Source organism: Pungitius pungitius, chromosome 9 (genome assembly GCF_949316345.1).
Source record: "Pungitius pungitius chromosome 9, fPunPun2.1, whole genome shotgun sequence".
NCBI lineage: Eukaryota > Metazoa > Chordata > Actinopteri > Perciformes > Gasterosteidae > Pungitius > Pungitius pungitius.
This window is the reverse complement of record NC_084908.1, coordinates 5,317,977-5,343,452: the sequence shown is the minus strand read 5'-3', so window position 1 is coordinate 5,343,452 and position 25,476 is coordinate 5,317,977. Positions and strand designations below refer to the sequence as shown.

Below are 25,476 nucleotides of genomic sequence, written 5' to 3'. Positions count from 1 at the left end.
AGGTGTGTTTGCTCCTCCATGACACTCTCAGGTGTCTTTGCAGGGAGGAGAACCATGTGGCTGAGCAATTCATCCCCCCCTCTCTGCTCTCTAATGCTCCATCTCTTCTTTTCCCCATTTCCCTACTGCCATTATTTTTTCCATTTCTGTCCATCTACACGAACCACATTTGTCTCTGTGTTATTTTATAGATTTTTTTTTTCCACAGGCGCTGCAGGGTTTTCTTTTCCTGTTCACTCTCTTTCTAAACGGGCTGGGTGTTGAGGGAGGAGACGAAGTACAACACACAAGGGAGGAAGAGACGGAAGGAGACCGCAATAGAGAGAGAGAAAGAGAAAGAGGGAGCATTTACGGCCAAATAAAGAGAGGGCCTTAATAATTTACGCTGCCACAAGCCAATGGCAGCCCCTGGCCTGCATAGAACTGAGTGTCACAAGTAATTAGAGAGAGAGGGATGTTTGCACAGTTGGTCCCTCGGTACTATGAAGTTCTGAAACGTTGACCATGAAACATTAAGGAAACTGTGGTATCCATTAAAGTCGCATTAAAGTGCCTAATAACTTATTGTGGCACTCCTTCATAAATTTGACAACGCTGAGTGACAGTGGGCCACACATGCACAAAACTTGAGTTACATCCACTCTAATTATTTTTGTCTTGTCTCATTGCTCAAGTTTTTTTTTACTAAATTGTTTTGTATATTATATTTGAAATATTCTACTAAATAGGTGACCAATATTGCCTCGGTGCGATCTAAAAACAAATGTCTTTCTGAAGGAAATAGCATTTCACATTTACCAATTTGTACCAAAAGCATTTTTCCCAATTACATCAATCCTCAATCAGCTGGTGAAACTTTATCCCCAAGTGTGACGCTCAAGCACAGACGGGCACACTTTATTATTAGGATTATACAGTATCCTCTTATTCACTCTGCTGCTTGTGTGAAAGAAAGAGACACTCTGTCCAGCCTGCTCTCTGATCGGTCGGCTATGGAGGAAGGTCACCTTCCCCCCGCGTACATTAATCCATAAACCTATGACACAACGGAGGAACGCAGAAGGAATGGAATGGGGGAGGGAGAAATCAAATGAGAAGTGACAGAGGAGAAATAAAATCTGATCAGTGAAAATTATAATAGCAATCAAAGACGTATGCAATAATGACAACTCCTACAACTGAATGTCGCCGACCCCGTCCAGACCCACGGGTCACAATCTTAAATCAATTAGTCAGCCAGTGAATACTCAATAGATTCTGGATCAATTCCTCACTTGTGTCTAAAATGAATGCCTCAGTGTTTTATTTTGACTATCGACCAACTGTCTCTTATAAGTAAATATTGAAGACCAAAGGTTTCCTTCCACTACTGCATTTGATATTCATGTGGAATTATTGTTACCACCTTCACTATAGATCATTTATTTTACACTGCACACCTCCATTAACAGTGCTTTCCAAATAAATCTCCATTTTACATGATTTATTTCAAACGCTAGTCGCAAAACACACAGAAATGATCCCCTGGGATAATCTGTTACAGAAGCTCACCACAAATAACCTGAAAACAGCTGCTTTTATTCAGGACAGTCTAGCTCCTATTACTGATTCCTCGTGTGTTATCTTTGATTATATTAAAACTGCAATGGCAAATCTTTTGTGGACTATAAGAAAAATGAGTCATTGCAATTTGACTATGTGTCAAACGCAGGGGAGACAAATTTAACGATTTAGCGTGACCACTGCTAGATTGTATTTTCTATAACTCTGTGCATATTGTTAAGCACTTTGTAACTTTGTTTGGACAGGTGCTATATAAATGAAAGTTATTACTGTATTATATACCATCGGTCGAATACCAGCATTTAGATGCAGTTTTCCTTCTTCCATGTGGTTAGAAATAACTCCTTTTCTTACTTGGGGTTGCTTCCACTGAATACCGTCAAACTAAACTTGTAACATCCAAAAGCAAGTTTGTGGTAAAAAGCAGCCTAGAAGTAGCGCATATGTTAGCATAAGAATCATGCCATGTTGATAATTGTAAAAAAAATGACAATACAGAGCTAACCTCTGGAAGGTAGGACATTTATTTGATCTAACGCACAAACCGAAAACCAAATGTCACTAAAATGTCAAACGCACCAGGTGGCTTTCTCCCAAGAACACACCTGCTTGCTCCTTTTTCTAACAAACCCATGAATAAAATTACCCTGAAATAGAGTTCCCAAAATAACATTGGCTCTCATGCATTAGAAACCATGTTTGTGTGTGACGCTCTCCATTAGAGCGTCAGATGGGAGGCTTGTTTTGTTCACATAGCACAAGCCGCTCCAAGACGTGACAAGAATAGTTGAAACACCACACCGGTTCCAAACAGAGGAAGAGATAGGAGAGAGAGAGAGAGAGAGAGAGAGAGAGAGATATGCTGTGTTCATCTTTTATCAGCGCTAACCCTATACGTGCTCAAAGAGATCCACAAACAGCAGGGTCATCACGGCAAAAGAAACGCAAACACACATCGATAAGCTTCACTCTTGTCATATACTACCTTTAGATGCACCTAGTACTTTGGTTTGTTTTGCATGAAATCATGCACATCTTGATCAACATAAAACGCCCCCATGATGAATAGCTCTAACGGCTGCGTAACTGGGTCAACACCTCAACATGCCGCTTATCGAGTCAAAATATGGGTAATGGAAATACTATTGTGCCTTTTTGCGTGAAAATATGTTGTAAGCCTACCTGATAAATACGCTTCTGGAAAAGGCTGTGTATAAAAAACAGCTGATATCAGAGTGCTTGCCCTAACGGCCGGAAAGCAAATGCATGAGAAACGATGTCAATGTGGCTGGGAATGAGTGGAAATGGATCGCGGACTAGTGAAGGAAATGGAGAGCAGGTGAGCATGTCGGCACAAAGGGTCAGGAGAAGGCGGGGAGGGGGTTAATGCAGGGCAGGAGGGGGGTGGCTACCAGTGATGACACTATCGAGTTGGTAAGGAGGAGAGACAAAAATCACTACTTTCCGACTTTATTATTTCTTCTCCCTTTTACTACAGCTGCTGTGTCATAACCTCCAGGTCTCAGGAGCCAATGTGTAAGTGCCTTAAATCACAATCGCTCTAATGGCCATCAGAAAATAACCCTTTTTCTTGTTATTTATTACCTCGGTAAACATTATAAACAAAGGTTTTATATATTCATTCTATAGTTTCAGGTCTTCTCCAATAAAAGACGATGTTCAGTTCGTAAATGATGGTCTCATTTTCGGGTGTGCTTTGGATCGTGGTTACCTTGTGATCGACAAGTAGCCTGGGAGTAGACTACGTGTGAACCTTCACCCTTTCACATTGCGGTTTTTACTTCTTAAAATCAGGTCTCTGTAGCTAGTGGAGGCTTAGTGTCATCTTTGTCTGCTCTTTGGAGTTCGGTTGGTACAGAATAAGCACAAAAGCAACACATTTAGCACTTAATGCTTGTGACTTTTCTGTGTTCACAATGAACATTTCTTTCTCAACTTCAGGGAAACATCCCTCCTGAGCAATGACTCCAAAGACTTGGATTGATTGTTTCAATACAATATTCATTGTGTGATCTTACCAACTGATGTGGGTATATAATACATTTTATTGAGCTCCTAGTTGTGTGTCTTTACTGTGTTTTATGAGGCATTTTTATTGAAACACTCGCTGCAAGCGTGCTTTCCCTTTCAGGATAATAAAAGTTGATGGCGTGATTTGTGACCAATAACGCACTTCAAAGTCGAAAGTGTTCATGTTTGGTCATACCGGTGTTAACAGGATCTTACAGGGCCACTAACAGGGGGCTCTGATGTAACACTACTGACGTTATTTCGCACCAAGCGAGCAGATTCAGAGCCTCCCATTTGTTTGAAAATGGTTGACTCGAAAAAAAGCTGCAATTGGAGCACATTGATTTTTTTTCATGTTAAAAAGCTTTTATTGACATGACATTTCCTCACCAGAGAAGGTTACAGCGCAGGAGAGAAGAGAAGGAGGGAGAAGGTGAGAGGCAGCTCTTTCATAGCTGTGCATTTCCTGTAAATTCAACCCCACTTTAGCTCACTTTACTGTCTTTGAAGTGCTGGTTCTCACAACGCATTCACACACAAACACACACACACACACACACACATTCACACAGTCACACACAACCGAGAAGATGTGTGTGACTCCTAAAACCTTGAAACTCTGAAAGAGAGGCCCCTCCATGTTTCTTTTAGTGGACAAAACAGAGTGGAGGGGACAAGACAAAGAGACAAATGCTGCATTCGGAGCACATACAACTGATACAAAGCAGTGATTGAGACAGACCTATCAGAGCCAAGAGAAGGATAAATCTGGAAATGTCCAGGTTTACTCTTAACGATAATCTCTTTGAGACCTCATAATCAGTCCATAAAGTGTCATAAAGTTTCACAGTGGCTTTGTCTCATGAGAGCCAGATGACGCCTTACTGCTGAGACGGCGCTGAATCACCATGCTCTCCCTCCCCTTCCTCTACCACCTCCTCCTTCTCCCCCACCCCGTGATGAATGGAAATACATGCTACACCCCTCCCTCTTATTCCCCATTTCCATTGCTATCAGTCTCTCCTGTTGTGGATCATTTCACAATATCATGCAGATTTTAGATACTTGCAATTACCGATTATTTTGGGCCACTTGGGGAGCGTGAATGTTAGCACCTTTTAAGTTGATATCATGAATACACTAGTAAATACAAAGAAGTTACGGAGCAACATTAATGTTATTTTGAAGTGATTTTCTGGTCACTTGGTGAATGTTGGCACAATATTCCCTTTATTTTAGCTCTGTATTTTATGCTCAACATCTGTCTCTTAGGCTGCTAACTGTTACCATTTTATTTAGCCTTTTGAAGCATTTTCTGTCTAATTAGTTTGGTTGTAGATGTAAATGTTGTAAATGTAAATATTGACCATAGATATTCTCTTTTGTCAAATTACGTCCCTCCCCCCTAGTACGTAGGTTTTGGCAACCCACCTACCTTTGTATTTACCACTGGAGCGTGATGTTTTTACATACGTTCTTCATGTGTATAGCCTTTATTTATTGTGAAGAGCATGTTCCCAAACCCCTCCAATAGTGTTCAAAGTCCATGCCGCATAGTTTAACAAAATCCTTTAACAAAATCAAAAGGCAGCAAGTATCTCGCCTCATTCACATCCAAAGCTGCGGTTGGATGTACTCAGACAAAACCCCCAAAAGGTGTAAAGGATCAAAGAGAATTTCAAATCAAACTATGGATGTTCTCAGCCTGCCTGAGAACATTATTGTGTCCATTTAAAGCAGATCCAGGGATGATACTTAGGATTCAGAGCACAATGATGAGGATCAGAGGTACATCCCCTAATGCCTGACATGCAACCAGGACGTGCGCTGAGCCCGCCAAGCAGAGCCCGTTGAGTATCCCTTGGTGTACCTAAATCCCCAATCTCATCATGATTGTTACTGTCAATCTCTCAAATCTCTGCATCAAATTCAGCAGTAATGCAGAGCTCCAAAAATAGTCCACTCACAGGATTTCTCAGGGGATTTCAGTCGAAGGTGACGCCTTGATAGGATTCATGGTTAATGTTCATTTTCAGCAGACGACTGGGTCTTGAAGAGAAGTGCTGAGGAGGACATCCGTCTCCTATCGTTCTCACACTTCTCACCCAGTCAGCAATGTTCTGTTCATCATCAGGGCGTCTGACGGCAGCATTAAAAGTGATGAATGCGACTGACACCAAATAACGCCTGTGATTCAGGTGGCAACCTCCGGTTCTGAGGAGTGAAGCCAATGCGTAAGTGTCTTAGAACCATCTCTCTCTGCTGACAGCTCCAAAAAGAAAGTTATTTAAGGCTTCAAAACCAAATATTACAATAGCATCAACGATACGCTCTCTATAATGATACAGCCATCTGCGTGGTGAAAGGTTTTTATGTTGGCTTTTTTTTTTAATCCTTAAATTTAAAATTGTTGTAAAAATCATTTACAGCATTGAACGCTATATAATAACAGCCTTTAATCAGGAAACATTAGGATTCTTTAGCAGGGAGTTATCCATAAATACAGACAATTTAAAGGGATGGCTGTTTGCGACAGATGGAGCCGGCTCGCTAGCTTATTACAAACAGATAGCCTTGAAAATAAAAACATATACTGGCACTTCATAGCTCACAAATTTAACGCACATTAACTTCTTGGGGTCTCTGACTTTAAGTTAAACTCCTGGCTCACCCTTCAGGAAGTCCATCTTCTTATATTTTTCTATAGATTGCAAACAAACAACAATGAAGAAATTATTGATTTTATATTGCTTTAAATTGTGTTTGAGATTGCTTGTTTGGGACAAAAGTGATATTAAAAAGAGAAATTGTGACCCTAAAAGTGGTGCTACATGAAGGATCAGCAGATGACCTATGTGCATCATCATCAGGGCTGGACTGGGACAAAAAAAGGGCCCTGGCATTTTTGCTCAGACCGGCCCACCACAATCGGTCGGACACAACCACCAACGAGTACACTATCCTTGCAGTCCCTGTAGATATGCATATCTACTGTTCCGTTCCCAAAAACCCATACAAAGCTGAGAACTACTGTAAGTGCCATGGACCAGTTTACAATTGCAAGTATTAGGTTACTTTGTTTTAAAGGGATAGTTCACCCAAAAATGAAAATTGTGTCATCATTTACTCACCATCAAGTTGTTTCAAACCTGTATAATTTTTTTATTCTGCTAAGCAGAATAATTAAAATAATCAAATGGCATCATTTAAGTTTTTTTCTAGAGAAGAAAGGGCCGTTATGAGTTTTAAATGTTTACATTAGAATATCCCAAGTTCCAATTGAATAAGTGAACTCTCAACTCTGCTAGCTACAAAAACAGTGCAAAATAGCTTATTCTGTGCTATTTTACTTTAGCTGAGTGGCCATTACAGTAACTTTTAAGTGACAATTTGACAAATGACAACCGGACACTCAGACTTTACAATAGCAACAACCGACAACGATTATGTTTGTTGCCTTATTACAATATTTATTAAACGAGTTAACAGTTATCTGGGGGGGTCCCTAATGACTTATAGGGGGTCCGGGACCCCCCCAGATCCCCCTCATTTCGAACCCTGCTGCTTGGTTATATTGAACTACTAAACTACAGTTCAATTACTGAAATATAGACTAATAACTCAAATACTTAATATCAAACGATTATCATCAACAAAATGTAGCAACAACCGACAATGATTATGTTTGTTGCCTTATTATAATATTCATTACATGAGTTAACAGTTAAATCGTCATCATCTTGGTTGTGGCCCAGCCAGGCCCACACACACTGTCCTCATGCACCGCCCTGATTAACACTCCCTCCCTGTTCATGTAGCTACCTGCTTGCTTACCGTTTCAATGACACTCTCCTGCTCACTCTGTCCCTCCTGGACTTCACTGTCACACAGACACCTGCTGCACCTTCTCCTCTGCTGCCTGCGAGCCGCAAGCAGCGCTATCGCTATGGCTAGTCACCTCTCCTCCTCCATGTGCTATGTTCACCTAATGTTTCTGTAGGGTTGCCAACCGTCCCGTATTACCCGGGACATCCCGAATTATGGGCAATTTTGATTGACAGCTCCAGTCCCGATTTCCGATCACAGCCTGCTAAGTCAATGACCGCGAAAAACTCCCGGTTGTTGTGAAGCTGTGACGCATCAGACCAGTGTGCGCGCGGGTGCCGGGTGAGAGCTGTCCTATCTGTTGAAATGAGCAGTGAGGCTGGCTCTGCAAAGAAAAAATAGATTGTGTCAGCCCGGCCGCCGACTGCTAGCACCCCCCGCCAGCCCGCGGAAGTGTCCCTGATTTGGGGTTGGGAGAGTTGGCAACCCTATGTTTCTGCAACATGTCGTCAGGTACTGTAGTAGTTTTGGAAACTGAAGCTACAGCACTAAACATGTTGGTTATTTTTTAAACATGTTGAGGCATCAACCTCTAGATTTTTTTTTTTTTTGTTTACAAAAAATTGTATACGCCTATTGACCGGCCCCCAAGTGCGTCGGCCCGATTACCAGTCCAGCCTTGATCATCATCATTCACCCATTACACCTGATTATTAAAATCTCTGGCACACTGTCCGGTTGAAAGTTCAGCTCCTCTTATGTGTGACTAAAAGGAAGTTCTATTCCTGGTTTATGCTGGTTGGTCTTATTATTATTATTATTATTATTATTCACACACATGATGGGTAAAGAAGAGAGATTCCATACATGTGGTTTTCTAAATGTGGTTCAAGGAGGCTCAAGGGTCCTGGAGGTGTTTACAGCTGGTCCCCTGAGTAAAACACTTTTCACTCCATCACTCCAGCTAATAAAAGATGTTTCAATCAGGGGCTTCACCTTTCCTTGTGACTCCCAGCATCCATCAATGTGGGACCATGAGATAACATAGAAAGCTCCGAGAGTGGCATTCTGTTCTGTGGAGCGATGAACCAAAACTGCACTTCTCTGCTCTATGGATCAGCGGCATGTTTGGAGGAGAAAGAACCAGGCACACGCTGAGAGGAACACCGTGCCTACAGTGAAGCATGCCAGTGGCTCAGTGGTGCTCTGCGGCTGCTTTGCTGCCTCCTGGCACTGGAAACCGGCAGCGTGCAGAGAGCACGATGGATTGAATCGGGAAATCCTTGGATCATCTCTGGTGAAACTGAAGCTTGGGCGTCGCTAGACATTCCAACAAGACAATGATCCCAAGCGTAATAAAGATGCTTGTTTCGAGACTCCAGTCGTCATTGAAAGTGGCATTTGGTGCATTTTGGAGAAACCACACCAAATTTTGCCAATAAACCCAATTTGCAATGGGCGCTGAAGCGTTTTGAGTGCAACTGTATGTAGGTGAGCTCCGATCCCGATTATCACCTTTTGGTGGCACAGTATAATAAACGTGACAACCAAACCTTGTGATAACCAACCCTGTTCTCCCCTAATTACCAGACTACAACTTTGATTCGGGGAGAAACTATTTGTAAATGAAAGACTTCTGTTTGGATCTTGAATAAAACATCAGAACACACAACAACTTACACAGAGATGTTCACCAGAGGTCAACAATGTGATAATCACAAGAAGGAACCCCACCTAAGAACCGGAGCAACACTAAACACCCAGCAGAGACCAAGTCAAGCGGGTATGAAATAAAAACACATTCTCTTCTTTTGGGAATCTGAAAGGTGATTTCCTCCTCAGCAGCAAAAGAATCACTCGATGGGAAAAGTATTAGACTCTTATCTTATTATTGAGACATATTTCTATAACTAGGATCAATTGTGAGAGTTTATTATTAATATGAAATTGTGAGATACAAGGTACCAAGGAACTACAAAGCAAACTCAGCAGAAAACTTTGAAACCGTGAGATACTTTTAGATACAGATAATGCAAAAGAGTTTCTGACAACCACATGAAAGAATGTTGTATAGAGGGCAGTTTCCTCCTCAGCAACCGACACCTTGTTTGCACTTCACCAGAGAGGATTTGAGTAGGGGTGTAAAGAAACACATTTTTTTTTTCTTTCTCCGTTTCACACAAAAACATTTTAACCAATCGGTGGACCTGTCTTACCTGTACACAAAATGCAACAGATCTACTATTCATTTCTACTCACATTCTGCTGTTAGAAACTCTTTGTTGCATCTGCCGCTCTTCATTTTTCACTCTTTCTGAGTAAATGACAGGAAACGTGAGAGGAAGTGTTTTTTTTTTTTTTTTTTTTACATGCGTCTCCTTACGTTGTCGCCCCGTCTCTGCAAGAAGGGTGAGAAATATCTTACTGGGGGTCTCAGGCTCTACAGCGAGGCTTCTCAAATGCAAGGTGCCCGGGTGTTTGTTTAAACGTAAGAGAAGGAAGCGGATACCTCGAGCCACACGTCATGCCTAAGAAGAAGTGTGCTGTGTGACCTTATGGTTCCACCATGACAAGAGTCGCTCTGACTAAACTCCTGATCCTCGTGATCCTCGCCTTCATCATCTGCCTGCCAGAATTCTTCACATTGGACAGAGGTAGGGGGTCTAAAGCATCTTTAGATGTGTGTGTGTGTGTGTGTGTGGCAGTAAAGTATGCATGTAAGTGTGTTCACCAAAACTCCACAGCCTTAAACCTAAACGTGTTTCTTTTCAACGTACAGAGCAAACTTTGTTTCACTTTCCCAATCTGAAGAAGAAAACTTTATTTCGTTATCACTTTGTTCTGTTCGTTCTTGTTCTCTTTGAGCCAAACGAGAACTCCGCCTCGTGTTTGCAGGCCTCCACCCCCCAGCCACGTGTTAAATGTCAACACTTCCTCTAATCCTATTACACGTTTGGGTAAAAAAAACGTTATAACTGTCAAATTAATTCTTGTGTTCTTAATTCTTAGGTTATGGCCAAAAATGTGCACGTGAGTGCAGGTGCACATTATAACCAGCACAAAAAAAAGCTCACACATCTAGTTGCACCCAGTTGTGACTGACGGCTGCTTTGTGAGTGCTTCCGTTTAATGTTGCCTTGATCTCCTCATTTCAGAGTGGTTGGCTTTAGGCTTTGCGCTGGTGCATGTCTTCACCGCCAATGGTTTGGGCTTTTTGCCGCTGCCTCCCTTCCGTCTTTGTGTGTCAAATTTTAACTGGAGGCGACAGCTTCCATTTTGACATCTCGTTTTGATTCTTGTGACTTCTGTCTGTTCGTTAACTTTCTCCTTTCAGTACCTAAAGTGAACTTCCTCTGCGTGCCCTACCGACCCTGTGATCGAGGGAAGCGGCTGGAGGAGGGAGAAGAAGGGAAAAGTGGTGATGCTGAAGCTAGGAGGAAGGACTGCGGCCCTACACCGACTGCATCAAGTAACAAGTTGGAGCAGGACTGCACACAGGAGGATGAAAGCAACGCAACGGATCCCGAGTCGGACTCCGGGAGGGGCGGCGGAGACCCAGAGAAGAACTGGTTCATGTGTAAAACAGATGTGGACATGGCAGAATTACATCGAAACATGTCGTCTTCAGGTATTACAAAGTCACGTGGACATTTTGTTGTTTTTAGCTATGCGGTTACAGGGAGACGGTTTGGTCCGGACCGGAATATCTCCACAAATATTGGACGGATTGCAATAGAAGTTGAAGCAGACATTCATGGCCCCCGGAGGATGAATCCTGCTGACTTTGGGGATCCTGGCTTATCCTCACTCCCCACAATGAGGTTTTTTCTAAATGGAAATATATTTAGCCTCTCTCCACATTGCATTTTGATTCACATCAGCATGTTCCCATCATTTGAAACACAGCAGTGTTTGTGGTTTGTCGACTAGAAATAAAAATCATAACTTTGAGATACCTTTAGTCACAATTAGAAAGGTACAGACAAAAAGTCAAAGCAACCTTAACCTTTGACCTCGCAAATATCCACTTCTCGGTGACTAGTAAGCTCGAGCTTGTGTTAAAAGATAACTTACACTAAGATGGCAAATATTATACCTTCTAATGATATTGTGTGACACTGTGAACATGTTAGCATGCTGGGGTTAGCATTTAGCCTTCAGCACAACTGCCATTCATCTATCCATACATGTATTCACAGCTCTGGAAACAGACGTCGAGGTGTCGGTGAAGCTTCACCTCAGTGATGCAGAGACCCTGAATCTCACCCTTTATGAAGGCAGCCATCGCAGCTTCCTACACCTCCACCCACCTGAGGAGGAGGAGGAAGAGGAGGGGAGGGGCGGTCGAGGGCTGTGGACGGCGTTTTACTGTTGCCTCCCTGTCCCGCCCACCGCGGAGTCGGCCAATCAAAGGCGCTGTCTCCTTTGGCTCGCCAACAGAACGGTTGTGACAGCAACCGTGCAAGAGAAGCTGCCATGGAAACTCACCCGGAGAGGTTGGTGTCAGGATGAGAGAGCGCTCTTTGTTCCCTGGGTGGTCAGCGTGGCTCTACTCAAGGACCAGACGGGAACAGAGGGAAGAAATCGGCCTGTTTTCATCTTGGGTTGAATTGATTCAATCTCAGTCTCCTCTCTCAGTCCACAGTGGATTCATTTATTTCATTGGAGCAAAATTTCCCTCAGCTCTTCTTCTCTTGACTGCAACCTGAGCTCTGTGCCTTTGTTTCCATTACATCCCAGAGTAACAGTACGTCTTAATCTGCATCTACAAGGTTGTATTGATTCTGGCTTGATCTTTTTTTGTGTCTGCAACACCACCCCGAGCTATGACTAAGTCATATTTTCCTGTCTATGTGTGTGTGCTTGGGTGTGTGTTAAAAGCTGGAACCCATCTCACTTTAACTTTTCCACTACACAACTTTTTCCATCCTGTCCCTTTCTGTTCTGCTCCCATTTGTCACTGTATCTTCTGCAATATTTCTTTGTTTTTGTCTTATTTGTGGATTTATTTTCCTGGAGATTTTCTCTGTTTTTTTGCTAACTAATTACATCTGTCCGGGGACTGAGTCTATAGTAACAAAGAAAAGCACCCAAATCCAGACTATTTGGTAATTTAGTGATAAAATGAAGGAACATAAGCCTACAGGCAGACAGAGATTTACATGTTCAGGGGTCAGGTTCAGGTGGTGGGAAGGGCTGGTATGTAATGATGGAAAAGGCTTCTATATTCCCAGAAACAAAAACTCGTGAGGATGACCTATCAGTAACTACCTCTCAGGTTGGAGCATTTCTCTGTGAGATGGTTAATAATAATTAAGAAAAGAGACAGTTCATGTGGAGTTTTATGAAGCTGCTTTGTTGCTGGGGTCTTTTGTAAAAGACATTGAACATTTGGTTTAGTGTTATGTGTCTCTTTTGGCTGTTTGGATTCTCTTTTGCCACAAATAAGGTGAAGTGATAGAAGTCTTGTGTTAAAGTAAATATCTTAATCTGAACTCTTTTACTCATTCAGATATGCATCATGTAGATTTTCTTATTAGGGTTTATTTACTTTGGGCTAAACATGACTGGATATCCATATGTGTATTGTGTACATCTGTTCTGGATATCCCAAAAATAATAATAGGTCCAACTACCTGACTTCAGCTATAAATATAGAATCAATTGGATAGCAGTTCTCCTATTAAAAATGAAATTAGGAACATCTGAAATTGAAAGACTATACAAAGATCCAGCCATACTTCCTACAAATGGTTAATGGACTTTACTTGTGTAGCGCTCTCAGTTGCGCTTCAACCATACATGTCATGATTCACCCACTGACATGCATCCATGCATTAATGGCAGTAGCTTCCATACACAACTAACATCCGCGTATCGTTGTCATAGCTACAGTAGCAATTTGGGGTCCAGTGTTTTGCTTAGGGATTGAATTGCCAAATAGAGCCACAGTGTCATATGTGGAGGTTTAAAAAACATCTTAAACTTAGTTGTTAGGAATATAATCATGGATATTTTTATAAATTCTGACAAGTGAGAATTGTGAGACTTGTATCTAAAATGTGTCGATTGAATGTTGAAGGGCGAGTTACAGTCGCTGTCTGTAAATCTGTCTCTGCCCTGCAGATGAGTGGAGCGGTGTGTTCAGGGCCCTCTGGCTGGCTCTGCTGTGTGTGATGGTGCTGATGCTAGTCACAATCGTGCTCGGACAAATCTACTGGAAAATAGAAGGCTCCTGCAGTAAGTCAGAAAGACACACACACACACACACACAGGGTTAGGTTGGGTTTAAAGTTGACCTGAAAATAATTCTATTTTTTGTATATTTCTCTCAGAAAGGCATGCACCCCGCAACATTCACCCTCTTGCTTACGCTGTCAATGGCCAGCAGTTGAACGGTAAATTGAACTGAAGTAATGAGGTGCAGTCAGTCTGAATGAAACACCAAAACATTTTTGCACTACCTTGTCATTTGAAAATAAATGTTATGCCAACCAGTCAGTGTACCTCTTTATGAAATGGGTAATAACAAATATGTCTGATATACTATATACGTTTTTTTCACCTAGATGCTGGGAGGCACATGGAGATGATCCCTCCCAAAGGTAAAAGATTAGAGGGAAATACACAGCAATGCTCCAAATCTCACCTACATCTTCATATTTGGCATGATTTCAGATTAAATAAATGTAAATACTAACAACCACCTATTGACCTACAGGGATGATCTTTCACTCTTATGGATCCAGACCTGGAGCAGGTCAGTTTTTAACTGCATCCACACGTTGATCATTTGATTGGGCCGTTGCTTCAGTCTTTTAACAACTTTTTGTTTTAACGGACAGGTCTGTCCCCAATTGAAGAAGTTCACACTCAAGGTAGGAATCTGCTTACACACTTAAACAAGTTCCGAGCAATCAATGGATTTGTGTGTTAATGCTCCTCAAATGCCCTTTTCAGAGGACATAGAAACTCTGCTCGATGAAAATGATGACCACTGCTGTACAGGTAAAACTGCATATGCATCAAAATACAAGTAGGCCTTCCAAAGTACTTATTATGAAGACTGGTGGAGTGAGCTCTAGAATACTTTGGTAGTGGTACTAAATAAAATAATTCAAGTAAAATGTAAATACTACAATTGTACTTAGAAAAAAAGGAAAAAGTATGAGTTGAAAAGTTTCCATGAGTAAAAATGACTGCATCTAATTTGAATATCTATGTATGTACATGTATATATACTAGGGCTGGCAAAATTAGCACGTTAATCTATGCGATGAATGAGTTTAATGCGATGACATATTTTGACGCGTTAACGCAACTTTGTTTACCACCGTTCTTCCGGTGTGCCGGAAGTAAACAAAGCCGCTAGCTGCAGTCAGTTCGTTCGGAGAAAGCAAGTCGACAGCTCAAGATGCAGAGAGGCTTTTGCATCGGAAGTAAAACAGAGACGTGACATACAGCAGAGAACTGGGCAGAGGAATTCCTCCATGTGTCAAACAGAAGGGGGATGAGTGGCAAACGGACCACTTAAAGCACAACGCTATGCTGGACCTTGCTTGGCTAAGCTGACTGCTAGGCTAAGTTAGCTGCTAGGCTAAGCTAGCTGCTAGGCTACTTCCAGCGCTCTACATCTAAAAAAAACTAAAAAAACTTTTAATCGAGATTAATGTATTTCAAAATTTGCGATTAATTAGTTATTTCATTAAATCTATTGACACTAGGGTTGCCAACCGTCCCGTATTAACCGGGACATCCCGAATTATGGGCAATTTTGATATCCCCCCCCCCTAGCAACCCCCTTTGTCAGCCCGTGAAAGTGTCCCTGATTTGGGGTTGGGAGAGTTGGCAACCCTAATTGACAGCCCCAATACATATACAAGTGTGTGTGTGTGTGTATAATCAGCAGCTGCAGAATTTGTACCTGAAATGAGCCTCATGTACAAGCTTAACAACTTCAGTCTGTAAATTGTATTTTTTCTATGTTGTCTATCTTTAGCAAATTTGCATCATCGCATGCACCCTTCCACCTCCGTCATGTTGGAGCAGACCTGCTGACAGAGCACACAAATGGACATAAAAGTGCCCCAGATGGAAAGAAGAAAATATTGCTTCAGTTAGTTCTGAACCTCAGTGGGTCTTTGTGCACTTTATCAGTTTTCTGTTTATTAAACTGTCCAAACCGAAATAAACAACTTTCCTCCCAAATATTTCTCGTTAAAAAACGTTTTTTGTATTTGAAGCAGAGGCTCGGCTGATAAATGGCCGTCTGGATTTAGCTGCAAGAAGCCAAAACCCTACCAGCGTTTTTTCTTTGCATAATATATTTCTCTCCCGCATCAATATATCTCCAAAAAGAGAGGAGAAAGAGTAAGGGTAGCAGCATACTCAGTTTCCTAAAGAGATCTGCTGGCTGGAAGCTAAGAGCCAATTCAACACTGAATGTGAAAACCCAGATGCACTGTGAGCTTCTCGGGATTGCTGCTGGGACTCAACATGTGATCCAAGGAAAGGGAGGAAATAGTCATTTGGAAAATGAATGAGATAACTTACCACTGGGGAGCAAGAAGGGGATAAATCAAAAACAGTATTAAAAGCCTTTATTCCGGAGGGAAAGAGGAAAGGAAATGTTCTTGCTCATGCCTTCTTCAAAGTGTTTGGGATTAGGATCCAACATGCATGACAACAGCAGGACATGCCATTTTGCTATTAAAGACACCGTTCAACATAATGAGAAACAGAGTCCGGTCTTGTTATATAACTCTCGGCAAGAAAGCAAACAACACATTTCCCTAAAATGTTGAACTGTAGTAGTTAAGTGTAGCAGCACAAAAAACAAAATTAGTGATGCATTAACAAATAATACATTTCAATTGTAAACAATTTTTTTCGGTATCATAAATTGTATTTTATTTGTAAATTGCGTCTTTATGGAGTTCAACAAAAAAGCAAAAATTGTAGTGTATTATCACCAATACTGGCATTTTGACTCAAACCACATTGCATATTTTCAGCCATAAACACATTTCCTTAGTGTTGAAGATAAAAGTGCAAAGAAATGTTAGTTTACATGAATGTAGAGTGCCTTCAACACAACTCAGTCCTTTTGGTTCGGCTTTTAGACACAAACAGCTTTGCTTAGTCAAACAGAATGAGTCACAAAGCAAAATATCCACGGAGATACAACAGGGAAGAGTCACACATAGCAGTCACTTCTACACGCATGTAGATGGTAAATCTTAAAGATTATGTGTATATCATCTGCCTATTTATATGGCAACGATTGTTAATTTAGGCACTTCATCTGGAATAATCTATTCTCCATACTTCTGTACAACAATACATACATTAAGACAAGCGGGTGAGCAGGAAGTGTGTGTGTGTGTGTGTTAGTGCTGCGTCTGTTCTACTGGGTCTGTGGAGGAGCGACGGTGCTGCCTCTGGATGTGGGAGATCTGCAGGACGGGCAGCAGCAGCTGCAGTGCATTCTCGATGTAGTCGGTACTGTTTGAGCCCTGCACACAGGAGTCACATCATTATCGTCATCATCATCATCGGCGTTTTCTGGCTCTTATTCTTTTTGATGTCTCTACTGGGTTATTTTTATTTATTGTATTGATTTCTAACCTATTGTTGTGTTTTATCTGGGTTACATTTTTTCTTTAGTTTGGCCTCATTGTCTGGCTTTCTGATTTGCTTCTACTTCACTTTGACCTATTTTCAAAAACAGGTGAATATTTTAAATATACAGTGAGATACTGAGGTATGCTGTAGTTGATTGTATTATTCAGCTGAGCTTTCAGAACTTTTTAAAAAATCTCAATTTATTTAATTTCAGCTTCAGCTAAAGCAGTGTTTTAGAATAACTATATATGTTGAAAAAGTTGTTCAACTTACACTGAAGCTGTTTTAGTGTCTCGAAATACTAAATCACAGATTGAAATTGTAACGGAGAAGAAAGCTTACTCAAAAGAGCCAACAATAAACTCAACAACGTGGGCAAAGGTTGATTTGAAGGAATGATGTTTGATTATGTAAAAGTGGGACAAAAGGACAAAAGAATAACATATGTTTTAGTCAGTTAATTAACATTATGCCTCGCCTGCATGGACACTTCTAGGATTAACTTTAAAGCTAATGAGTTGAATTACTAAAAACATTATTTACCCAATAACAATTGTTTTTATTTCTAATAAATTGTTAAGCCTAACGTATACATATATTTAGCCAATTGAAAATATGATCTTGGTTAAGAATTACTCTAATTGAGTAAATAGAGTATAGTAAATATTTTTGAACACAAGTGGGTTTGTTCAAAATCAACTCTGTATATGGAGCAATTTCTTGATCAGCAGTGAGTCTCTAGTCTCTAGTTTTGATTGACACTTGTCACAATTATAAAGGCTTTGTGTCAAAATGTAACTTCAGCACTGTAGATTTATACCATGTGTTCACTGACATAGAGCTGAAATGGACTCCTAAAGCGTTACAATCTGTCTACTCATCACACATTGATGCCACGATATTACTTTGCCACTTGATTAAAATCAAGATCAACTAAGGACAAGTGGGTGTGACTCACCTCTAACAGCACACCGTCTACCAGCGGGTTCAACACTTCTGCTTTCCTCTGGCCCTGAGAGAGAGAGAGAGAGAGCAGTGAGCCAGAAACACTATAAAGACGAGGCTTATATAAACCAATCATTTAGATTTCTCTTTGCGGCAACACATTCTAGGAAACAAAACACATAAAGGTGCCACGCTTGACTAACTACTTTGGAGTCTGCTGACGCCACTTCTACAGCCAGCCTTCACTAGGTGGTCCAGTAAAATAAAAACCCAGCTTCTATAAAGTATGTAGATGCATACAAATGCACATCACAACAGACATCGTTAACTGTCCAGGATGGACAGTGTCCATCCTTCCCCAAAACACCAAATACATTCAATGTGTATTCATATTTGGCTAAAATGAGCCACATAAATGGACTGTACATCAATACTCTTTTCAAGTCTTCTGCCCACTTAAAGCTCTTTAACCCTCCATGTCATCATTTACCCATTCACACCCATTTATACAGCCATGACAGGAGCCACCATGTATACAGACTGCTGCCCATCACGACTGTCTTTTTGTGTTTGTGAGTTCAGTGGGACCAAATGGGTTACAGGGATGAGGAATCCTGAAACGTTTAATTTGTACTTTTTATGGGAATTGTTGAGCAGGCGGAAAAATACTAATAATTGAATAACACACAAACAAACGCACACTATCCTTCTCACCTACCCCAACGAGAAGCAGAATGTCTGAGAACTTCTTGGCCAAAGACTCCACCTCCTTACACATGGCACACGTCAACCTGGAATAAAGATGTCGATTTCAACAGGTCAGCCTGTCTGTGTGTATGTCGGCCTGTCTACAGTCGGTCTGTCTGTCACACCTGGTGAGGATGTGCGCCTGGTCTCTGGCTGGTTTCTCCATGTCCTGCCCATGGAGGATGAGCTCTGCCACCTTGTGGAGCTGCTCAATGCTGCGAGCCGTCACTTCTGCCAGACTGCTGACTGATGAAAGGTAGACAGCCTAGAACACACATAAACAGACACACACACACACACACACACACAACCCTCGTATCACATCTAAGCTATCAGGGGCAGCACCCTAAAAGGATCACAAGTTATTTGAAAAGGCGCTGATTTGACACACAGCAGAGCCGACCTCACCTCTACAGATCTGGGGTCGTTTCCTGCCTCCTTTTTCTTTTCCTCCTCTTTCTGCTCCTCCTCCCCCTGCTGAGCCTCCCCATCCTCCTTCCTCATCTCCTCCTTTTCCTTCTCTCCCGGTGAGGCATGTCCTGCCGGCTGGTCCTGCGTTTCCCCGTCAGCCGTCTCCGCGGCGACAGGCTGTTCCACCTCGCTCACCCAGTCATGGGCCCTCATTCGCGCCTGGAGATGCATAATTACCGAAGATCAGCTCGGCCTGGTGAGGGATCGCCATCCTGATGTGTGCTAATCAGATGCGTAACCACGATTGTATGCTAATGAAGGTTCTATGTGTGAGAATTTGAATATGCAGAAGGACTTCGAAAGGTGAGAACATTTATATTACATCTAAGACTGCAGCATGAGAGAGTGGATGTTAAAAATGGCTGTGTGTGTGTGTCTGTGGCCCAAATATCCAATAATAACAGGAGCGGACTGAGGAATATTTGTTGGAGAGATTTCTAGTTTAGGTGAGAATTAGGATTATTATGAGTGCTGTTGCTCTCCGGCTATTTAAATGAAGAAAGGACAGGAGCAATGAAAGAGAATAAAGCAATCATATTGTTTGTAGCATGATTAGAATCTGCGAATACATCAAATCCCAGAAGCAAGTAATCTCAAGTAAGGACAATAATCCCAGAGCTGACTCTGCAGTATTATTTCATTTGGTTGATCTTACTCGATAGATGAAATGAAGATGTGCATTCATGCTTTATGTAACACAAGTAAACAATTAGGTTTTTTTTTTCTCTTCACGATTTTGTGAGTTTGTTTTCATTGCTAAGATGTTTGCATTTTGATCTTCCGTGGATACGATGTGCTTGGATATACCACTGTGTCTGGGACGTCAACATTTTCAAAAGATTTTCCTTCTTAAATTGGACCATGAAGCATTTCCAAGATTTGTGAGGACAAAATGCACCCAATTGGCTTTGATGAGAAGCACAACAGTTGCTTTGTTTTGAAGAAAACTCACTAGTCGAACTCGTCTTTAGATGTGCACATGAGAGATGGACTTAAAGGAAATGTTTGAAACCCGTCTGTGCTGCTGCTCGGGATCCCTCGGAGTGGTCCTGCTGTGTGCGGTTGTGTTCAGGATGGCTTCTTTCTCTTTTGGTGCGACTCACCTTGTTGAGTTTGTCCGGCGTTGCGGCGACATGGAGCTCAAACAGCAGCTCGGTGAGAACGTTCACAAACTCCTCGCCGTCGGCGGCTGGCAGAGAAACACAGAAACACACGGGGGGGTCATGGCTGAGTCCAGCAGCACGTGTTCGAGCCTGTGAGATGACGGCAGATATTCGATTAGAAATTAGAACTTGGACCAAATAGTATCCTTTGAAAATTGTTTTTTTTGTGAGAAACTGACACGAGGCAAACGTTGAGCAGTGGGAGGCCTCTTGGGAAACTGGTGTTGACAACCAGAAACTGAACCCGTAAAGGCTGCTGCCCCGCTCCTGACCTTTGACCTGGTTGGAGGCAAGGATGCTTGGGAAGGGGCCTGCGCGCTCTGAATGGTGCTCAAACCCAGAAGGTCCTTGTATTTGGTTGAATTGCAAACTCTTCCAACAGGGAAAATGTTTGATGACACATTTTAACTGTTTTGGCTGATTCAGATGATTCAGATTTATTCAATCCAGAGAGGCCGAAGATGCGGCTGCGTTAGTCAAGACAAGGGCGCAAGGTGGTCGACTTAGAGCCAGTGGTTCGTTCATTCTGGGCTTCTGTAGAAACGTGGTGTTTATCAATATTATATCGTCCCGAGAGGGTCGGAGTCAATCCCAGCAAACATCGAGCGAGAGACAGATATTATGTTCCATTTCTGCCATTAGAGATGCTAAACCTGCTTCCTGAGTGCACCAGTAGCTCTCTGCTCACAGCTGAAGGAGCATGAGATTAGAAAATGATTAGAATGTAAAACGAAAATGAGTATTCCTTGTGATGTATAGTGCAATGCGTATTGGATTTGAAGAGAAAATATACTATAACTCTTCCCGAGTTTTGGAAAATAACTGGATTCAAATATTAGGGGAATGCATTTTAGCTCCGTTACATGCAAAAGCACTGATGTGGAACTTAAAAGGTAAATGAAATAAAAGACTGAATGGACAAATTCAATCAAAGTGAAACATGAGTTTTGTTCCTGGTCATCTGATCTAATGTTACAATGTTTATGAATAAGACCATCTGATCCGGGGTCAGTACTGAGGGGTCACCAGCAGATCCAGCGGCTGGTCGGGGTCACTCACACAGGGAGGTAGAACAGTGAGAGTGGGAACTTAGATCACCGTTATCCTTCGTCCTTCCTCCTTCTGCTTCTTTCTCCTCCTCCTCCTCCTCCTCCTTCTCGTCCTCCTCCTCTTGCTTCATGAAGATGTCCTTGATGAAAATCAGCTCCTTCTTTACCTCCTCCTGCTCCTCTTCCACCAGGGAGGAGAGGAAGGCTTGGACCTGGGGGCGGGTTGCAGAGCATTAGACTCTCAAAAGGTGGTTTCTGATCATATTCCTCACACTTTGCGTGGCTCACCTTAGCTTCACTCTCATTGGACAGGATCTCCAGGGCCTCGAGGTGCGCCAAGCCCTGGTAGTCGTCGAACAGAATGCCGTAGTGAGCTGCAGGGGCGCTGACTGGCTGGTTGCCCAGGCGGGCGCGCTCTTTCTCTTTGGCTTCCTTCAACATCTGAGAAATCACAGCGAAGCCGTCATAACGCTGCTGCTTCCATCCATCCGACAGCAGGAGACCTACGTGTTTATCTACGCGAGCTCCGGCTGTGGGTCCACATACCTGGCTCAGTGATGCGGTCTTCTGCATCAGGGTCTTGGTCTTTTTGAAACCCGGGTCGGTCTCGGCGAGGACAGTCATGGTCTTCTTTCCGATGAACTCCAAGGCGTCTAAACCCCCGCTGATCACAGACCTACCCTGAAGGGAAACAAGAGAGAGAGGGAGGGTGAGAGAGGAAAAAAAGAGACAATACTACAGGTCGAGGGAAGAGATAACACGTCTAGATCTGGGCTAGGATAGAGTGGGGGGGGGGCACTGATCTATCAAACAAATTAGGCCCCGAAACACAAAACGTAATAATAATAATAATAATAATCCACTATTGAAATTGAGTAAATTCAATTTGGAGCCAAAGGATGAAAAGTTGGAGGGAAAAGAAGACGCTGTAGAGATCTCAAGACTCCACGCGTGACATCAAAGGTGTTTTATTGCGAACATCACAACATCCCTTTTCTCCCTCCAATCTCAGAAATGATTTTATAAACTCTAAATGAAAATCAAGATGCACTTTGTACGTTTACTGTTGTCGTTTATCGAATATTGTGTGCATGTGTGTATGCGTGTTTCCTCACTGTGTTCTGCACGGCGTGTGTGATGCTAGAGAAGACGCCCCTGCCAGAAGCTGCAGCACTAACGCTTGTCTCTCCGGAACCAGACAGCTCGGCCGCTCCACTTTCACCTCCTCGCACTCTCTTTTCTCCCTCGGCACCAGCCTTCTCCGCCTCTTCTTCTTCATCCTCTTGTTGTTCTTGCGCCTCCTCTCCCACCGAGGTCTTGTGGAGTCGCAGAGCTTCTCCTGCCTTGGTCTTAACCGAGGTCAGGCTCTGACCTGCACACAGACACAGCAGTTGTAGACAGAGAGGCTGAAGCGTAACAATGAGGAGGTAAATAAAGAAAACGCACCCACGGAGAAAGAGGCGCTGCTCAGGAGAGATTTTCCCCATGAACTCCAACCTCCCCAACCTTTCTCTTTTTCCTGAGGTGGCCTCTGTGTAAACGCACACACACACACACACACACACACACACACACACACACACACACACACTAGTTAGAAAACCTCAATTTTCATTTTCAGAATGGGTCCAAAAAATTGGAGGAAATAGGGACATTAGGGGCATCTTGTTCATTTCAATAATCAGCATTCCAGTCTTACCATCACAAAATAAGACAAGTGAACTGAGAAGCCAAAACACAAGAACAGATTTTATATCAACACAGATTCTTGAATAATTGTTGAAATAATCATCAAAATAGTTACTGATTCATTCTTTTCCGATCAACAAATGATTGGAAAGATATTTTCAATTAAATCAAAGTCAAGTCAACAAATGAAGCCAATTCAGCTGAGTGGCATATTGACGTTAAAGCTGATGTGCCGATCAATAAGATCACATTACAGATAAATCGGTATCAATGATTGTTTCAATCGATTGGCAAGTAGAGCAGGGGATGTTCCAAAGATTTATCTGAGATACTTCAGAAACATGGGAGACAAACCTCCACGTCCTCAGGCTCCAGCTCCAGGCTCACCGGTTGGTCACATACGACCACCTGACCCTGGGCAGCCGGCTCCAGATGGTCCGTCGGACCCTCCGAGGTGTGCTTTGTCCCGGCCTCCTCTGGGGTGGAGTGTGGGGGGTCGAAATCCCCAGTGACTAAAGGAGGATGTAGTGGAGCTGGAGGTGGCACAAAGGCTTCTGGGACATCCTGACCGGGGCCAGGGTCAGTGTGAGGGGCAGTGATTGGGTCTGCGTCGGCATGGGACATGGTGATCTGGAAGACATCTTTGATTTTAGTTCTTTATTAGTCTTTGTAACCTGGAACCAAACACTGCCTACATATACAGATTAAATCCTTACTTTGGATTCATTTTCACAACAGAAGCAGCAAATCAGTGCTGCAGCTGATCATCACATTCGCCATGGATCAATCTGAACAATTTACTTTGTTACCTGTCACAATATCCCTGAGCCTCAGATGCCTTCAGGTGTCTTGTTTGTTCTATTATCACCCCCACCGCCCGGAAGAAAAACAAGAATTTCAGTTGACAGTGATTTAAAACTGGAAAAAATGACAGATTATCACATTAAAGGAGCTAGCTAGCACATATACTTTTTTGCTTTTGTGTATTAATTGATTGAGTAATTGTATAATCATCACTTTGACATTGATATGCAAATACACAATCTGATAACATACAAAAGGCCAAACACCTCATCACATATGCATACAACACATTTGTATTAGCACAAGGTTCATTCAATTCAATTAAAACAATCAGGTAAGCATATTAAATTCCAAAAAAACACAACATTCTAAAAGAAGTGTTAGCAATATTTGAAAAGAAATGAAGTCCAATCGTGCCACTCTGATACATGTGCGGCTATGTGAGATGTTGGAAGTGACGAACGTAACGGAAGCGCAGACGTGTGAAGCGCTTCATCGATGATCGCTTCGTGGCTGGAGACTACCATCTAGCGGCCACGCGCATCACGCGCCTCCACATGGCGACTGCAGAGGTCTCAAACACAGGCTGAAGTTTGGTTACTAGCGACGGAAATCTTGTTTTTCTGTACTAAATAAATATATTATTACGTCCATACACTTTCGAGAGAAGCTATAGAGATAAATTGTACTACACTCAAATAAATTATACAATAATCATATCACGATGATGTCATCAATATATCACATATCTTCTGCTTATCTTAAACCATTTGAACACAATATTACACGATGACAACATTCAGAACAACGCAAAAAAGGCACTCGACAAAGACCACTGTTCTGTATGAAAGCGAACATGACAATCAGGCTATTATTTAGAGCCTTCTTGACGTGTAATAGTCACATACAAACACGTTGACAAAAGTCAAACAAATCCTTAAAACTTCAGGGTGTGTTGTCTCCTTTGGTCGGTTGTTTCGGGCAAAAGAAAGTTATGAAGCTCAAAGACAGTGGTGTTTTGGTGAAAGTGACAGTGCAGCTCACCCGTTCGGTGCCAGCCAGCCGCTCTCCTTCCGCCCGCCACGTCGGCAGGCCGGCGGATGACCGCGCGGAGGAGTATCAACAGACAAGATAGTTCCCTGCCTCAAAACAACCTTAGTCCACGGGTTCCAAAAGACCACTGCACGTGCGTGGGCTTATTACTAAAGCTAACAACGACTTAAGAGAATGTTCTACACAACAGCCACATTATAACCATTGTTGTATATTGGAATTCCAACAGATACACAGTATTCAAAGCATTCATTAGGGTCGGAGACTGAAACGGCAAGTTCCTCCTTGTTGCTGTTGTAATATGGGGTTACGGTTAGTGTTGTTGTTGTTGTGTTATGGGGTTACGGTTAGGGTTAGTGTTGTTGTGTTGCTCATGCTAAAGGCTACCCTTAATTAAGACACAGGAAATCTTTCGCAGCCGTCAACGAATACGGAAGTGGGAGGAAGAGATTCCTCTTGCTCCCCATGGACGCTTATATTGAGTATAAAAAACAGTTAAATGTTCTTTTGTT

General features: G+C 42.4%; 3 protein-coding genes across 7 annotated transcripts in view; 1 reads left to right on the top strand and 2 right to left on the bottom strand.

The window, feature by feature from the left end:
• klhl5 (kelch-like family member 5) overlaps nt 1-9,734 on the bottom strand; it is a 37,733-nt gene extending 27,999 nt beyond the window's left edge. Inside the window, exon 1 of the mRNA XM_037471742.2 lies at nt 9,679-9,734. Coding sequence (XP_037327639.2) covers nt 9,679-9,707 — 29 coding nt within the window. The 5' untranslated portion in view covers nt 9,708-9,734. The remainder of the gene's footprint in view (nt 1-9,678) is intronic.
• Nucleotides 9,735-9,786: 52 nt separating this feature from the next.
• On the top strand, nt 9,787-16,153 carry si:dkey-192k22.2 (uncharacterized). The gene is made up of 10 exons (XM_037471794.2): nt 9,787-10,073; nt 10,754-11,047; nt 11,619-11,915; nt 13,546-13,659; nt 13,755-13,817; nt 13,989-14,024; nt 14,141-14,179; nt 14,265-14,297; nt 14,380-14,427; nt 15,419-16,153. Exons 1-10 carry the CDS (start codon nt 9,986-9,988, stop codon nt 15,475-15,477), a joined length of 1,071 nt encoding a protein of 356 aa, XP_037327691.1. The 5' UTR covers nt 9,787-9,985; the 3' UTR covers nt 15,478-16,153.
• Nucleotides 16,154-16,338: 185 nt separating this feature from the next.
• On the bottom strand, nt 16,339-25,056 carry fam114a1 (family with sequence similarity 114 member A1). 5 transcript variants are annotated; one of them, XM_037471771.2, is made up of 14 exons: nt 24,956-25,056; nt 23,917-23,965; nt 23,462-23,748; nt 22,865-22,949; nt 22,534-22,790; nt 21,965-22,099; nt 21,707-21,859; nt 21,429-21,630; nt 20,310-20,395; nt 19,144-19,365; nt 18,861-19,000; nt 18,707-18,779; nt 18,002-18,055; nt 16,339-16,934 (listed from the first exon to the last, which is right to left on the bottom strand). In XM_037471771.2, the coding sequence occupies exons 3-14, from the start codon at nt 23,729-23,731 to the stop codon at nt 16,809-16,811; spliced, it is 1,803 nt and encodes a 600-aa protein (XP_037327668.2). In that variant the 5' UTR covers nt 23,732-23,748; nt 23,917-23,965; nt 24,956-25,056; the 3' UTR covers nt 16,339-16,808. The 5 variants fall into 5 exon arrangements, with proteins under 5 accessions (XP_037327668.2, XP_037327666.2, XP_037327670.2 ...); XM_037471769.2 differs by having other exon boundaries at nt 23,462-23,737; nt 24,956-25,054; XM_037471773.2 differs by having other exon boundaries at nt 21,468-21,630; nt 23,462-23,737; nt 24,956-25,052.
• Nucleotides 25,057-25,476: the final 420 nt, after the last annotated feature.